Source organism: Populus trichocarpa, chromosome 2, assembly GCF_000002775.5.
Source record: "Populus trichocarpa isolate Nisqually-1 chromosome 2, P.trichocarpa_v4.1, whole genome shotgun sequence".
Taxonomy (NCBI): domain Eukaryota; kingdom Viridiplantae; phylum Streptophyta; class Magnoliopsida; order Malpighiales; family Salicaceae; genus Populus; species Populus trichocarpa.
This window is the reverse complement of record NC_037286.2, coordinates 5,416,708-5,433,899: the sequence shown is the minus strand read 5'-3', so window position 1 is coordinate 5,433,899 and position 17,192 is coordinate 5,416,708. Positions and strand designations below refer to the sequence as shown.

At 39.0% G+C, this 17,192-nt stretch overlaps 3 protein-coding genes across 3 annotated transcripts; 2 read left to right on the top strand and 1 right to left on the bottom strand.

The window, feature by feature from the left end:
• Window positions 1-72: 72 nt before the first annotated feature.
• LOC7467858 (uncharacterized) lies at window positions 73-9,789 on the top strand. The gene is given in 11 exon segments (XM_052450665.1): window positions 73-454; window positions 456-5,101; window positions 6,653-6,854; window positions 6,959-7,106; window positions 7,242-7,338; window positions 7,542-7,616; window positions 7,737-7,827; window positions 7,981-8,251; window positions 8,340-8,382; window positions 8,459-8,562; window positions 8,998-9,789. Coding segments are annotated over 11 exon segments (6,369 nt in total). The 5' UTR covers window positions 73-164; the 3' UTR covers window positions 9,400-9,789.
• A 550-nt stretch (window positions 9,790-10,339) lies between these two features.
• LOC112326486 (NAD(P)H-quinone oxidoreductase subunit M, chloroplastic) lies at window positions 10,340-12,320 on the top strand. Its single transcript, XM_024594422.2, has 2 exons — window positions 10,340-11,197; window positions 11,951-12,320. Exons 1-2 carry the CDS (start codon window positions 10,721-10,723, stop codon window positions 12,026-12,028), a joined length of 555 nt encoding a protein of 184 aa, XP_024450190.1. The 5' UTR covers window positions 10,340-10,720; the 3' UTR covers window positions 12,029-12,320.
• LOC7467857 (uncharacterized) lies at window positions 12,059-16,097 on the bottom strand. The gene is made up of 5 exons (XM_002300924.4): window positions 15,873-16,097; window positions 13,434-15,562; window positions 13,093-13,303; window positions 12,820-12,902; window positions 12,059-12,468 (listed from the first exon to the last, which is right to left on the bottom strand). Exons 2-5 carry the CDS (start codon window positions 15,495-15,497, stop codon window positions 12,370-12,372), a joined length of 2,457 nt encoding a protein of 818 aa, XP_002300960.4. The 5' UTR covers window positions 15,498-15,562; window positions 15,873-16,097; the 3' UTR covers window positions 12,059-12,369.
• Between the last annotated feature and the right edge of the window lie 1,095 nt (window positions 16,098-17,192).

Sequence of the window (17,192 nt, the reverse complement as noted above, 5' to 3'; positions counted from 1 at the left end):
TATTGTGGAGTTCATTTTGGCTTATGGTTCTAAAACCAAATGCAATTTCTGATTTTTTCTTCAAAAGTACAAATAGAAAACAGGAAATAATCAACCACACGCGTAAACAGCCGGCTGAGAGCGTAACAAAGAGAGATCACCCTCTCGTTCTTTTCTTTCATAACATGGTCCAAACGCGGCCACACAGATACGTCAAAGATCAAAGAATAGCTACCACCGCTATGGATCCTCGATCTTCCTATTTCCATCACACAAAGTACGCCAATCCTCCTTCTCCTACTCTTCCTCTTCCCCCCCCTCCTCCTCCTCCTTACCGTAACAACCTTAATTTTCATCACCATATCAACTTCCTTGCACCACAGCCGCCACCTCCACAACAACTCCGTCCACCACAAACACCACAATTCTCCCCTCGGAACCCTCAATTCTCCTATAACCATAGCCCTAATCACCCCAATTCACGATAACTATCACCCCCAGCTGTCGCACCATGACCTCCCTCACTTCACTCAACTGCCTAGGGTTTCTCATCAATTCAACGACGAGCGTCTGCCGCCGCGTCGTTTACCAGAATCCGACCACCGTGTTCATGAACCCCGACCTGATTTTAGGGTTCTGCGTCATGATCGGCAAACTAGGCATGAATTGGAAGGTAATCCCAATCCTAATTCTAGACTTATTCAGGACCGTAATATCGTGATTGATCGTGAGAGCGAGCATTATCATATTCGTGGTGAATTTGGATCGAATTCTGATAGATCTTCTGCTGGCGATTTTCGAACTGTATCGAATCAAGTGAGGGGTTTTGAGTCAAATTCGGGGAATTATGAGAATAGACGTCGTTTGAATTATGATTATCATGATAAGGGGAGTGCGAATCAGAGTTGGTTTCGTGATAGAGAGGTCGTGAGAGAACCGCGTGATTCATCGATTGAATTTGGTAGTAATGAGATTGGTGATGGTGAAACTAGGATTGCTACTGGGAAACGTGAGCATTATAGGAGTAGAGAAGGGAATTTGGAGGTGGAAAGGCATGGTGGTAAAAGAAGTAGAGAGGGTAGTTATGAGTTCAATAGGACTCCTAGGAAGCAGGTACAGAAAAAGAGTGCTCTACTTAGGATTCAACAGCCTAGTTACAGGAACAGAGAGGATGAGAGATTGCCTTACTCAGGTTATGTTGATGATACCAAATCTAGTTCTTTTAGAGGTAAAGATCAGGAATCTGGTTTTTTTAGAGGTAAAGATAAAGATAAGGTTATACACACAGATCGTGGGATGGGAGAGGGAGAAAGAGAGGGAAGCCCAGTAGAGCTTGATGTGTCTTTTAAGTCTAATTCATTGGTAGCCAAGGCAATTTTGACGCCTTCTTCAACTACAGTGGGTGCTTCTGAAACGATTTTGACACCTAGGAATAGTAAAGTTAGGAAAGTGCTGGTCCCTGCTAAGGATAAGGACAGTATTAATTCATCAATGAATAAACCCAGCAAGGTTGCAGTAGAAGTGGGCAAAGGTGCAAGTGTTGCAAGTAAAGCTTCCAGTTCTGACAAGGATCTAAAGAAGTCCAGAGAGGGAGTTATAGCTTCTGGTATTACTAATGTGCGAGATAGTAGTTCAATGCCTCTAAAGAATAGAGTGGAGATGTCTATGAAGAGGACTGTGGCTGTTAGAATTGGAACGCCTGGTAAAATATCTTCACTCGGTGGAAAGAAGAAAAAAGTTGTCAAGAGAGTAGTGAAGAAAGTTGTAAGCCATAATTCAACTTTATCTAGTTCACAACCAACAAAAACTCGTGATGAACCTGTGAAAGCAGATAGCTTTGCCCATACTCCAGCTGAACCCCGTGACACTGACAAGGCTGCAACTGTGGCTGATGTTAATTCACAGCCTTGTCCAATTGAAGCTACAGTGATACCTGAGAATGACAGGGTGGAGAGATTTGAAAAGTTTATGGAATCAGGGCAGGCTGGTGCCGGAGCATATTCTGGTAATTTATTTTCATATAATAGCAGTGGAAAGAAGAGCTGCTCACGTTCTCCCTTGGGCTCTTCAAATCACAACGAAACCAAATTTGGTGAGAGTTTTGTAAATGGTGATTGTGCCGAAGCCTTGCATGCTATCCCAAATATTGACGACAGTTTAACAAAATCTCTGGATGAAATTATTAGCTCTGATATTGGTGGTGTTGAAGATGTCAGCAAGCAGCCTTGTCAGAATGGAGATTCTTGCTTACTTGAGAACAATGCAGTGAGGGGATCTCTCAAGGTTATGGATTCTATTGAGGGCAATACTGATTTTGGTTTATTAAGTTTAGAAAAAACGATAATTCATGAGGATCCTATGTATTCATGTATCCCTGTGATGGGTTTAGATGTTGCTTCAATCAACTCACAACAGAGAATTACGGTTTCTGACAAGGGGACATCTGATGTTGGTTGCAAGGAGCCCTGTAGAAATCAGGGTAGCCCATTAGCTGAGAGTGGCATCACTGATTTCCTTCAGGGTGCTAGTTTCCCTGTAGGAAGCAATGAAATTTTCACTGTATCCATTTCAGAGGAAACAGGAAGTCAGAATGCTGTCATACGCCTCAATCAGGGAGTAGGGACCATTTTGGGTTCACCAAACTGCTTTACTAATGTAGAAGAAATTGATATCTCCGGCCATGGAACTGGTGATGGTATGGGTGAGGAGCTATCTCAATATGGGGCTGCTAAAACATTGGAGAGTGAACCCATCAGAGGTTCTCTAGACACCAAGGTTTCTACAAGTGGCGGCGAGGAGGAGGCAAATGACATTAAGGAGAACGATAAAAAAATTGAAATGCCTCAGTCAGATTTATCAAGGACAGATGTACCTGACATGCATTTGGAGCCTGCAAATATGGTCACCAGTACCACTGCACATTGGGTGGACAAAACTTTGAGATTATGTTTTGAAGATGATGGTACAGCTCAGTGTACGTTTTCTGGTGCTCAATTTGTGGATGCTGGCTCACAATCTTGTAGTAATGTTGTCAGTGTTCTTCATGAGGGCAGTTTAACAGATGTTTCAGCGGCTAAGGTTTCTGTCAGGAGTAGTGCTGATGTTGGTCAAAGAGGGGCATCACAAAGGAATGAAAAGAATAGAAAGTCCTCTGCTCCTCAACTGGAATTGTGTTCTCCAGTAGAATCTGATGCTGATGAGGGACCTGTATTTGCAGGTAACTCTACATCAGGTATGGAAGTGCCATCCAATTCTGGTGATAGTCTAACACTGCCAAAAGGGGAAGTTGTAGTGTCTGATATGGATTCTCTGTGTACTTCTGATTTGCTATTGGCGCAGAAGGGGATCACTGCGCTGCTTGAAAATGGTTCAGCAGGGGAGCATTTAAGCTCTGTGGCTTCTATCAAAGATGCATTTGAAGTTGATGGTCTAAAAGATGTTCAATCTCATTTGTCTGTTGAGGAACTGGCAGTTAAAAAAGTGACATCACATAGTCTATTTGTATCGGTTGGCGAGGACATCATAAACACCACTCCAGTTATGGTTGGAGGTAGGAATCAAAATGATTACATGGATATTGATGCTGTTGAGGGAGCCAAAGTGGACATTGATGCTGCAGAAGAACAAGTCGGTACTGAGAGTGTGACTGATCATTGCCAAATCCCTTCAAAACTTCAGACCCAGTACTTGGATGAAAATATTCCTAGTATAGATGTGGATGATGGCGGGTTTCATGGTGCAAAGAATGATTCGCCTTGTATGTCAAACAATCCATCTTCATTTGGAGATGGCTTTGGAGTTTCTTTTACCAATTCCGGTGATGAACTTGTGGAGATTGTACCTGAGACACTGTCTGATAGGGGTTCTCCAGAAACTTTGCCTGATGTCATGGGCACATCCCTCAGCAAAAATTCAGTTGAAAAGATTCATGAGAATGATGATAAAATTCCAGCTGAGAGGCCTGTAATCAATGTTGGTTCTGACTCATCTATGAGTATTTCAAGTTCACAAAATGCTAAAGTTGTTTTAAATTTGGATCATGCAGTGGAACGTGATCAGTTGTTGACTGGGAAGACAGGGCATTTGCCTTCACAGGATTCCAAAATTACAACTCAGATGCCAAATGCCAAGAGTGGGGATTTATATGGAAAGAAGAACCATAGTAGTCATCCTATTTCTAAGATTTATTCAGGTCGCTCATCTTTTGTTTTTTCTGCTTCAAAGAGTTCAGCTTCTTCATCTCGCATCTCAAAAACTCGAACATGGCATCGAAATGATAATTGCTCTGATTCTGCTCCGCCATCAAACAAGGCTTTCTCGAGCACTGTTCCTGCGCAAAGGCTATTTCCTAGAAAAGGCGATAAGTCCCAGCGCACCTCTTACATTCGCAAGGGTAACAGTCTTGTCAGAAAACCTACTTCAGTTGCTCAATCCCCAGGCCCCCATGCTTTGAGTTCTTCTGTATATCAGCTCAACTCTTCTGGTACTGATGAGCCAAAGAAGAGTGCTGGCTCTGACAGTAGAATTGATCTTGCTGATCCTCTCAATGTTTTGAGAACAGGAGGCATGGATGCTTCTTTTGAGAAACCGAGAACACCTTCACTATCTAGTGTCTCTAAAATATCAAATCGAGCAAGCAACTCTTTGGGGGGTCGTGCATCTTCACCATTAGCTGAGCATCTTCACTCTCTTTGTACTGAAACCGTAACGGTCCCAGCAAAATTGTTGGAAAGCAATGACGTTCCAAAGTCTTCTGATGACGTGTTGAAAATTTCAGGATCTCCAATTACTCAAAATAGCCAAATTAGTAATTTGGAATGTCACAGTGATACAAATGATGGGAATACCGTGGCTTTAGCAAATGGTAAGAGCCTAACATATGTTAAGCGAAAATCAAATCAGTTGGTTGCATCTTCAAATCCTTGCGCGTCTTCTGTTCAAAATGCTCATAACACATCATCTGATAGCTATTACAAGAGGAGGAAAAATCAGCTAATTAGGACTTCACTGGAAAGTCAGATCAAGCAGACAGCCAGCATCCCTGATGAAAGTTTAAATTCAGAGGGACAAACTGCTCTTAACTCTTTCAGCAGAAATTTTAGTAAGAGACGACAGCGTAAAGGTGTGTTTGATCAACTTATCTCTCTCTCACTCACTGCATTTTTAATCTCCGTGAAGATCAATCTAAATGAACTGGTTGATTATGAGGCTTATGTATCTTATGACTTTTATAATATCGAGGCTGAAAGCACTTGCACAACAGGAAAATTTTAGGTGTTATATTATATCATAGCCATGCGAGGAGCCTTTTTTGAGGGAGTGGGGTAATGTAGTCCTGGTGCAGAGGTAAAGACATCTCTGGATTCGAGTAGTGAGATTCAATATTAGCAAGTGGGGAAAAAAAACAGAATTTGGTTCCATATTTCAGGTTCTGGAAGAGCACCTAAAACACCTGACATGCTCTGTGCAAACTCTGCAGAGCAGCTTTCATTGACTATACCTTCTTTTACTATTTACTTGTTGAAGTTCGAAATACATGTTTCTCACCTTGGGTTCTTTTTCTGATAAAAATCTCTCACCCTACATTTTATTCCACATTTGCTGTGTTTCTACTGAATGCGTACACCCCTAAGCTATTTAATTATGCTATCAGTTTAGTTACTCTGAGGGAGGCAAATTGAGAATGCTTTGGTATGAGCCCTCTTTTTTAACTGATGACATCTTGGTCAAATGAATTGGCTGGCAGGAAGTCTCAGGCTCCAGTGTTTTATTAATTTTCTGAATCTATATAAAGAGATAAAGTTGGGATCAGCTTTATGTATGAGAACATGGAGTTCTGGCTATCGCGCTGCTTGTATCATATATCTAAGAATGAACTGGCAAAATTAATGGCATAATTTATTTATTGTGGACCGATTTTTATTAAGAAGATATGAATCCAGTTAGTGTGCATGCATCATACATAATCATGGATTCTTTGTTTGAGTGATCACCACTTTTTTGGATGTACTTACCTAATGTGTTCAAGTTAGTCCAAACATCATTGGAAAACTAGTTTTTGACTAATTCTTTTTTCCTTAATTCTTTCTAAAACAAAATGTATCTGGGATGTTATCTTATACTAGAAATTGAATAGTTTGAAGATCCATGTATTCTAATATCCTTTGAACATTATATGGAAATTAAAGTTCTAGCTAAACTTTTTGCTTGGCATAGACATTCTCTGCATAACTTTTTTTGTACCCGTTTATAATGTCTGTTGTAGCAAATTTTTAAGTAATTTTTTCTATGTTAAGCTGTAGCCCACAGTGGATGAAGCCATAATATACTCCCTGGTATAATGTGGAAATATTGTTGGAATAGCTTTTCATCATTTGTTGGGCTCTAGCTAATCTTAATTGTTAAATGGCTTCTGCTTATGAACGGAAATATTTATTAAGCAAAGACATTCTTTCCATTTCTTGCATTCCAAATTTTAATTTTAGCTATAGCAGTTCTGTTCACAGCCCCCCCAAACTTGGTGTGTTTCTGCAAGTTACGTATTGTGATCTTGGTCATGATTTACTTCCAATGAATTAGCTTCCAGATATTGTTGGAATAGCTTTTTTTATCATTTTATTTTGACAAATCAAGAATCATTAGAAAATAAACTGAAGTTGGCCATCATTTGCAGTTGTGACAAAGACTTGTAAACCTTCTAAGTTGTCTTTAGTCTGGACACTGCATGGTGCACAGTTATCAAAGAATGATGGTGATTCGTCGCATTGTGGGAAGGTCTTGCCTCATTTGTTTCCCTGGAAAAGAGCAACCTATAGGAGAAGTTCCTTGCCAAATTCGTCTTCCATTTCTGATCATAGTTCCTTGTCTACAATTGGGTACAATAACTGGTGGTGTTTTCCTTTAGGTTTCTGCTACTAATTTCACTGTCTTTTGTAACTTTCCACAAAAAAATAAAAAACTTGCCATTCTTTCTCAGCAGGAAATTGCTACTTTTGAGAAAGAGGAATACAGAGTACACGAGGTCAAAACATGGATTTTCACTTCGAAAATCCAAGGTATTAAGTGTTGGTGGGTCTAGTTTAAAATGGTCAAAATCCATTGAAAAGCACTCAAAGAAAGCCAATGAGGTCAGTTAGGCTGGATTGCAGGCAAACCTTTTGTTTTATTTTTCCTATTTAAACAGATTTGAAGTCCATGTATGTTCACTTTACAATGTAAGAGTTTCATCATTCTTGAAAATACTCCATTTTGCTTCTATGCAGGAAGCTACCCTGGCTGTTGCTGCAGCAGAGAGAAAGAAAAGGGAACAGAGAGGTGCTGCACACGTTGCTTGTCCAACAAAGAGTAGAAACATTTCTCGTAAGTTTACTCGAAGTATGGAGCTGCGCTGAATATGCAGTGATTCTGGTCTGCAGATGTCTCCATAGTGCTTGCTTATAATCTGTTTGTATGGGATTTTAGTGTTCATTCATCCATGTGGTTTTTTGAAATATGCTTTTAATGATTGTCTTGTAGAACTATAATATAATGGATTTGAAAATATACTTACAATTTTTTTGCAGGAGAACGCATTTTCCGTGTTGGTTCAGTACGCTACAAAATGGATTCTTCAAGGCGGACTCTTCAGAGGATATCAGGTGGTCCTTTATTGATCTTTTTGTTGTTCATTTTGTAGGTTATTTATTGTGTTGGGTGTTGATAGCTTGGGCCTATGCCACCGAATTGGTTTCTAATAAGTGAAGAAAAATGATTTGTAGATGATGAGTCATCGTGCGCCGGAGCCCTTCAAAAAGAAAAGGATGCCAAGAAGCTGTATATTCCAAGGAGATTAATGATTGGGAAAGATGAGTATGTCTTTGGTTTTGTTGCTTTTGAATATTTAGTTTCTAGTTGAGAGCACGGTGGATTGTTAATTGCCTGATATTTTAGAAACCTATGATTTATGTTTTGGTTACTGGGTTATAAAAGTGGCTGCTTACAAACAAATTTTAAAACTGGCAGATATGTTCGAATTGGCAATGGTAACCAGCTCATAAGAGATCCCAAGAAGCGAACTCGCATTTTGGCCAGTGAAAAAGTACGATGGAGTTTGCACACTGCAAGATCACGGTTGGCCAGAAAGCGAAAGTACTGTCAATTTTTCACAAGATTTGGAAAATGCAACAAAGATGATGGGAAATGTCCTTTCATTCATGATTCCTCCAAAATTGCTGTCTGCACAAAGTTTTTGAATGGTTTATGTTTCAATCCTGACTGCAAATTGACTCATAAGGTTTCTAGTCAAAAGAACTTGACATCCCTGTTTCAAATGGCTGATTTGCCTTTGTTGACATTCCTTCTTGATTTTATTTCTTTTGCAGGTCATTCCTGAAAGGATGCCTGATTGTTCTTACTTTTTGCAAGGTGCTTTCACCCCTTCTATTATGCTTTTGTATAATCTATTAGTGATAGTGCAGGATTCTGAGAATTTTTCTGGCAGGCCTTTGTACCAATAAAAACTGCCCTTATAGACACGTGCATGTCAACCCAAATGCTTCTACCTGCGAGGGATTTCTCAGGGGCTATTGTGCTGATGGGAATGAGGTATTGACATGTTCTTTGTATTCGAGTAACTTGTTTTTGATTGACTTTTGATGATTAAATATTGAATTTTCGTCAAAAGGAGAAAAATATGTGCTAGTTGCTCCAAAGATGATTTACATTGCCACATCCAGTAAAATTACAGGGACATTATTACTTGTAGGATTGCCCGCCCACCGGACCTTCCTTTCCTTAAAACCGCTGGCTGACGCAAGCTGTCTCTGGCAATTGCTATAAGATTATCCAATTGATTAGGCTTTGAGATACTGTTTTGCCCCTGAAACAAGTTTTAGAAATGCTTCATTTCATTCCTGATGATCTTTTCTGTTTAATCCTTAGAGATATCTATTGTTTTTTTAATGCTTGATGACTCTCTTTCTCCGCCCACACACCTCGCAAACCTTAAGCTTGTAAATGCAATATAAATCTGCTATGCAGTGTCCGAAGAAGCACAGCTATGTCTGCCCCTCCTTTGAAGCAATAGGATCCTGTCCTCAAGGATCCAAATGCAAGCTACACCACCCCAAAAACAGAACGAAGGAAAAGAAAAGCAAGCGATCACGAGAGAACAATGCACAAGGGCGATATTTTGGCTTGATGCACATCAATGCCACTAAGACGAGAAATGCAGTGCCTGGAAAGCTCTATGTGCAAGATAATGATACCATTTGTTTTAAAGGAATTGCTGATTATATCAGCCTTGATGTTAGTGATGAAGAAGTGGTAGAAAATAACAATCCAGGTGATCTGCATACAGCATTCGGTGATAGTGACCCCTTGAACTTGCAATTAGGTGATCTTGATAAGTTAATTAAACCAGTCCGTATAATGAACATCTAACGCCAAGATCTCTGGTAGCTCAATTTTTAAGCACCAAGCTTGTGCCACAGGAAGTCTGTTTGTTGTACAGGAGGCAAATCAGGTTTTATCACTCTGGTTTTCTGTCATTGCAAATGCCTTTCGGTCAATAGAATAGCGTGGGAAAAGATGGAATGATTTTGATGAGCTTGCAACCTTCTTTGGTTGTGCATAGGGTATATGTTAGTTCTTCATTAGGAAATAGGAATAGGAACAGGAATAGGATTAGGAACAGGAATACAGATGCCTTGTGTTTTCTTTTCTTTTCTTTCATTTATAGTCTTTTTATAGGAATACATTTTGTGGCTTCCTTTGTGTACATGATACGTTGTAATAATTCATAAATGAAATGATGCTGCTAAGTTTTCGTCCTTCCAACTTCTTTAATTTTGTGTTTCTCATGCTCTTTTGGCGCCCAATAATACTACTGTTACCCCCCCCCCCCCTCCCTGGAGGATGAAAGCATTGTGCTCGGCATTAGTTGTGCTTGAAAAATCGTGGCCTTTTCATAGGCATGGCTCCGAAGTTGAACTTGAATGAGTTGGAAGGTTTCCGTCAAGTTTGATTTCTGGAATACTGATGAGAATCGAGAATCGATCCCAGTTCTTCTGGCAGAGCCATGAGCGCTGTGCAAAAAAGATAGTGGTATCAAAGTTAGTTATTGAACGTCAGGCATTTTCAGGCCAGGAATATGAGATTATATTTAGCCTTTGCATTGCAGAAGGGAGTGAGAAAATTCAGAGTAATAATTACTACAAATTTGGAGTTGCTAATCATTAATTAATATCGCCGTAAACTTAAATCATCTTTGTTTTTGTGCAGTCATGCCATGCGTTACCCTGTACGCATCCTTTGGTGCCTGTTCCTCACAAAACCAAGAAAGAAAAAAGGTCGAGGGTGGCAAGAATGATCAGCTCAAATGTTTTGAACGTCCAAAGTCCACCGTTGCAAATGGACAATACGTCTTTTTAATTCATTAATGTAGAAGCACAATTTAAAGAGCCCAAAAATATACATACAGAGAAGGAAATAGAAACCCTACATTAAGCTCAAAGCTAAAAGCTAAAAGCCAGGCTATAAGAGAGTGCCATAGCTCAATTCGTGGCAGCCCATCATTTTCTGCTTTTCTTCACCACGCAGACCTTCGTACCGTCAATAAAATTAAGTCTTATCTTATCCAGAAAATAAATGGACTTCAATCTGCTGGCTTTTTTAAGAATTTCCCAAAATCTCAAGTACTGGAAAGTAAATCTCTAAAAAGCTAGCAAACAAAAAGTTAATAGAATTTGACTACCAGTGCCAAATGCTACAGCGCATTAGATTTTTAGCAATGGCAGCAACTTCCTCTTACCTAGCTGGTGCAAAGTTCTCTATGCTGGGTTGGCTTGGAGGCAGAAGAGAACTGAGAAGGAGACACATAATCTCTGTTTCAGCTCAGCAGCAAGCTGAAGTCCAAGGATCACAGGAAGTGGATGCACAAGAAGAAAAAGAGCTAGAACAGGAGAAAGTGAAGCAACCAACGCAACCAAGACCAGTGGAACCACAAGTGAACGTGAAGAGCAAGAACATGAGCAGGGAATATGGAGGGCAGTGGCTCAGCAGCGTCACACGGCACGTGAGAATCTATGCTGCCTACATTGACCCAGAAACTTGTGAGTTCGATCAAACTCGGATGGATAAGCTCACCCTTATCCTTGATCCTACAGATGAGTTCGTTTGGACAGAAGAGAGTTGCCATAAGGTTTACTCCTACTTCCAGGAGCTTGTGGATCACTACGAGGCGAGTCTGCCATAAAAATCATGCATTTTTTAATCTTGAGAGAACTTAAAATTGTTCAAATTGCTGGAAGTTCTACTCCATCTTTTGTTCAGATTTGCAAACCCTCTTAGAAAGAAACACAGGTTGAAATTATTATCGGAAATGATTTAATGTCATGACATTTTTTTTATTCGTTTTTCATTGAAAAACAAGAGCACCTGAATTAATTAGTAGTCTTTATATCATATTAAATCTCCCATGAAAGTCCCGTATCAAACCTAAAACAAATGGAACTGCATCGGTAAATACATGCTTACCCTGATCTTTGCATCATGATAAAGACTAAAGAGTTGGGGGCAGGGAGATAGTCGGCTTCCTTTACCCCCTTACAAACACATCTTTAATCCAAAGAGTACGCCAAATCAAGTGATAGATGTTGAGGCGTTTTGTGATATAACCACATCTTTCTTCATCCCAACCGCAACAAAAAATCCATTCCAGAAAACATCAACTTAAAACTTTTTTTTTCGGCTGCAACTTTAGGACTGAAATCATCTTCTTTCCATCCAATCGGCACTGATACTGCTGAAGCATCCTCATACTGCATTTTAACCAACAACAGCTTTGATTTGAATAAAAGGATGCCAGGGAACCTGGAAATTACCAAGCATCTGTATCAATCTTGAATGGAAGATGTGTTCTGTAAAGTTCTGTCTGGGTGATCAGTGGATCCCTGTTATGCCTTACGAATACTGTCGTGTTATGTGCAAACAGGGTGCCCTGTTGACAGAATACACACTGCGACTGATTGGTTCGGATATAGAGCACTACATTAAGGAAGCTGCTGTATGATGGAGAAATCAAATACAACATGAATGCAAGGGTCCTGAATTTCAGCATGGGGAAACCACGCATTCTATTTAACAATGATGGCCAGCTGGAAGATGTACAATCATAAGATACAGATAGGGTGTCCAGACAAAACATAGACGAAAGCATCAAGTTGAGATGTGGAATGTTTAAATACGGTTTCATACTGACGGCTCATCTCCACGAGCTGCTAAAAGTTGCATCAGTATTTAGCATTCTATACATTGGCACCTTCTACCTGGTATAGTTTTTGGAAGTACAACCTTCGCATCTACCAATCTTCTTCACATGCTAGATTATATTTCATGATCTAATTCAGTCACTCATAAGACATCTATCTCCTTCTTATGTTGTGGCCGCACTTTCAAACATAAAGAGTCCAGCCAAGGTCGAAGTGCTCGAGATCCAGCATGCGATGCATTCTGGACAAAAAAGTAACAACCATATGGATTAGAAAGTGCCATATTTGTGCTTACAACAATTAAAACAATGTCAAATACGTTTAAGCACACAAAGCAAATTCGGGTCCATAAATTATTTTGTGTTAACTGGCAAATATGGAAAGTCGAGGTCACAACAGTCTACCTAAGGCTAAAACTAGCAATTTAATAGATATCTATGCTAAACCAAAGACAGTTGTCTTCCTTGTTGAATTGAAAAGAAAGATAATTTCCAATTTGGTTCGTTCATTGATTAAATGCATTACTGAAACAGATTGATGTTAACACTAAAAAAGGTTTTGAAAAGAAAACACAATAGAAGTTTATACTCACCATCAACCAATAGAAAAAACCACGCATGAGATTCAAAATTTCTGGCTGATTACCCTGAGCTGATCGGATCTTTGCTTCAAGATCTACAAGAACAAATAAAAAAAAATTACTAGTAAGTTACAAACAAAATAATAAAAAATCATAAAAATGGTATATCAATCATGGCCATGCATAAATACTGAGAGAAGGAGAGTAACAAAGAGAGTAGCAAGAGCTCAAAATTCAGATGGCATGCATTTGTAAACTGAAAAACAATGCTGATGATAAAATCACCTGCATGATGGTCAAGATAAGATTTTCCAATAGCTTTTGTTTCAAATCTTATACACCCACTCCGCAAGTTTATATCACGGTTCACATGACTTCGGTGAGATATTCTTTGCCACAGGTCTTCAAACTCCCTTTCATCATAAGGTTTTTCAAGGATTTTCAAAAGTTCCTCTCTAAATTTACTGGAAACTCCGTTGTCCATCCAACCTTCATCCTTAATTTGCAAAAACATAAATCCAAAACAGACTTCAGCTGTTATAATTATGCTAACATAATTCATTTGAAAGCACAGAAACATGATAAATAAGGAAACGAAAGAATTGGGGTAGGAAAGGATGAATTACCTCTACAATGTATGCTTTTGAACTCACAAATGGAGTATCATTTCCATCAAGAAATTGATCCTTGTCCATGACAATCACCTCAGAATCAGAGGAACCCTGTTCATCCTCTCCAAACAAAACTCCTTTTCCACTTTGAGGAGCAAATACTGCATATCTACCATTTTTTTTAAGTGAATTCAAAAAACTTTGGTAGCTATGATCCACCATATCCAGATTCATCTCACATTTGTTTTTGCAATTTGTGGAGCTAGGGGCTTGTGGACTAGGCTTTTTACTTGCATGCCCATCAGCTCCATGTGGGACTGTATTCGGGGACTGCTTTTCAAACGTCCTTTCAACTGCCGAATTTCCCCTTTCTTTGGCTGGAACATCCTTTATATTTTGTTGAGTTTCCATCCTACAATTCTCCATATCCAGATGCATATGTTTGCGCTTGCAATTATTCATACCAATAGCTTGTTGACTAGGTCTTTTCCTTGCAATTACATTTTCTCTGCAAGAAACAAGATTCGAAGGTTCCTCTCTCACCTTACTTTCAACTGCTGAAATCTTTCTCTCTCTGGATGGAGCAGCCCTGGATTTTCTTTGATTCTCTGTTATATGATTCACCATTGTCATTTTCACCTTGTGTTTGCGCTCGAAATTAGTCAAACTAAGAGCTTCTGGACTAGGCCTTTTACTTGCGCCTTCATTTGTAAGATCCACAGTTTCCACGTTCAAATTCCTTTCAACAGCTGAAACCTTTCTTTCTCGGGCTGGGACATCCCTCAATATTCTCTGGTTCATATCCAATTTCATTTCATGTTTGCTCTTGCAATTAGTTGGACCAAGAGATTCTGAATTAGGCCTTTTGCCAGCATGTCCATCTGCTCTACAAGAAATAGGATTCATATATTTTGTTTTCTTCTTGCTTTCAACCACTGAAATCTTCATTGCTCTTGCTGGAACACCCCTCAATTTTCTCGAAGCTGCCGCTCTCTCTTTCCTCGTAACACTCCTCGTTTTCATTCTCTCAATTCTCGAATCATTCTTCAACAATTCCGTGGTTCCTTTGTTCTTTCTCTTTGGACAGTCCTTCTGAGTGTTTGGTTTCTCAATGTTACACCCATCATATGCGCCATCTTGTAAGTCATACCTAACAGTTATTGATATCTCATTAGTCAGCGGAATCTCAAGAATGCATGATTTCCCATCCTGTCTAAGATTATCCAAGAACATCTTATAGTCAGGATCCTCATTAGTGTCGGCACCATCACCTACAAAACCATCATCTTTATTATTACCATCATCTCCTTCATCTTCACCAACAATGCCATTATTGAGATGCCCACCATCAACGATATCATTATCTCCAGCCCTAGCACCATCTAGACCAACATCAACTGTCCCAACACTAGCAATGCCATCAGGCAGAGGCATAGGAGCAGTATCATCATCAACAAAACTAGTATCCGCATTACCACCATCCAAAGCCCCATTAATGCCAACACTATTCTCCACAAACCGATTAACAAGGTCAACAGCATTACCATTATCAGTTGACCTGACATTTCTCGTGGATGAAGACTTGATATCCACACAAGCATCACAGTCACTATCAACATACAGCCCTCCATCTAAGTCCTTTAAAAACTTCTTGTAATGTTCATCAACCTCATAATCATCATCATCATCAAGTAGAATACAGCTGCTGCTGGTGGGTGCATTCATTGGAGACACGGTATATTTAATACCACTGTATCTTTCGTTATTTTTCTTGGATGAAGAAGACTTCGTGTCAAGATGAGCATCACTATCAATAAACGGCCCTCTAACTGAACCATCATGATACTTCCTGTAATCTTCATCACCAACATCGCTGTCATGGCCATCCTTCTGAGCACAAAAAATTTCAGAGCTACTCTTCAGAGCTGTAATGTCTTTACAGCTGTCGGTTTTTCCATTAGAATTGACCTTGAATCGTCGAGTGCCAATATTCCTTCTCTTCAACCTCCGATCCAACCTCTCATCATGCATAAAATCAAACCCTTCACTTTGAACAACAACAGTTTCGGTAGACCCCATCAATATCCCCCCCCCCCCCCGAAAAAGAGGTCCTTACTTAATATAATTGAACTAATTAATCACCCCTGTTTTCAAAGTAAAAAGATGGACAATAAAAAATTATCAGTTCACTGCTAAAAAAACAAAACTTTTCAGCTTGTCACAAAAAAGAAAAAGAAAATAACAAACTGCAAAACACACCAATTACAAGGATGAAAGAAAAAAGGGTCTAGACTTTCTTTAGAAAAAAAACCATAAAAAAATCTACATGCATGCAGATTTCTAGACAAAGAAACCCTTTTCACAAACAGTAAAGATACCCTCCTTTCCTCTCTCGTTTTCTCCTAAACCACAGAAAACCACCATAATTATAGAAGAGGGAGAAGAGTTTCTTACCTGATCAGCAAAAAAATTGATGCTTTGATGACATATTGTTGAAGAGAGCCAGAACAAAAAAAGAAAGATAGAAAAGGAAAACCTAAAGTTATATTTGGGAAGATTTTGAAGAGAGAGCTTTGAAGTAAATCAGAAATGGAGGACAGGTAGCGAATCGAATGGGAGAGAGAGAGAGACGGCAGAGGGAGTGAGTGACTTGTGTTTGGAAATCAAAGTCTGACATGGTGAGCAAGTTGTTGCCTATTTATAGGATCCGGCTTGGTTTGTACGGTCAACCTAGAACCTGTTTTTTAATATCGTTATGAGCTTTTTTTTTAAAAAAAAAAAAAAAAATTGAAACAACGTAGTTTATATCTTTTTATTTTTTTAACAAAAATCAAAGTTTAGGTCAACCTAATCCACAAAGACCTCCCGGGTTTGGTATGGTCAGCTCCAATGGAGTGTTTTTTAAAAAATTAAATTTTTTTATTAAAAATTATTTTTTTTATGTTTTAATGTACTGATTTTAAAAATAATTTTTAAAAAATAAAAAAAATTATTTTAATTCATTTCAACATGAAAAACACTTTAAAAAATAACCGAAAACTATACTTCCAAACAGGTCCAAAATCATGTATTGTAACTTTGAGTTGTTGTGGGATGAGCAGAACCGGGTTTGGTTCGGTTTGGATAAAAACCAAATTAAACTAAAATCTTTTTTCTAAATTATGAACCCAACTGAACTGATCAGTTTGGTTTGGTTTTGATTTTTTCCCTAAAAACCGGTTAAACAAATGGCTTATTAAATGGTTTTTAAGTGTTCTTATAATGGGCCTAAGCTTTTCTAGGCTTGTTTTGAGTTTTTTATAATGATACTGGGATGTTTAGGCCTGTTTTATGGATTTGTTTTTTTTGTTAGGGTCCTGTCCTGGGCTTTACTGTAACACTAAATTAAATTATAATCATCATACAATACATTAATTGATCATGCCTTTTTCTTTTCTATCCAATGGATCAAATATAAAAGTGCCAAAAGAGCTGGCAAAGAAAACAAAAGGCAAACAGCAGGAAGGTGGCAACATCACCACAGTAAAAAAAAAAAAAAAATAAATAAAAGACAAAACCAAGATAGAGACAAAATATACAAGGAAAAGAGGAAGCTGACATGAGAACCACAGTTTACCGAGACAGGAAGCTCGGCAGAACACCAACTCCTTGCCATGAGAGGGAATAGCGGTAGAAAACCCAAAGAAAGACCTGATGTAGATGGAGCCCGTTCCGGGGAAGCAACTACCATCCCCGCCGTGAAATTGACTACAAGAGGCAGATATCAACCCAACC

Coding starts and splice junctions, on each gene's coding strand:
- LOC112326486 (XM_024594422.2), top strand. CDS start 10,721: ATGCTACAGCGCATTAGATTTTTAGCAATGGCAGCAACTTCCTCTTAC. Junction 11,198..11,950: donor AGCTTGTGGATCACTACGAG/GCGAGTCTGCCA, acceptor ATGTGCAAACAG/GGTGCCCTGTTGACAGAATA.
- LOC7467857 (XM_002300924.4), bottom strand. CDS start 15,497: ATGGGGTCTACCGAAACTGTTGTTGTTCAAAGTGAAGGGTTTGATTTT. Junction 13,304..13,433: donor CAAAAGCATACATTGTAGAG/GTAATTCATCCT, acceptor TTGCAAATTAAG/GATGAAGGTTGGATGGACAA. Junction 12,469..12,819: donor GTTTTTTCTATTGGTTGATG/GTGAGTATAAAC, acceptor TTTTTTGTCCAG/AATGCATCGCATGCTGGATC.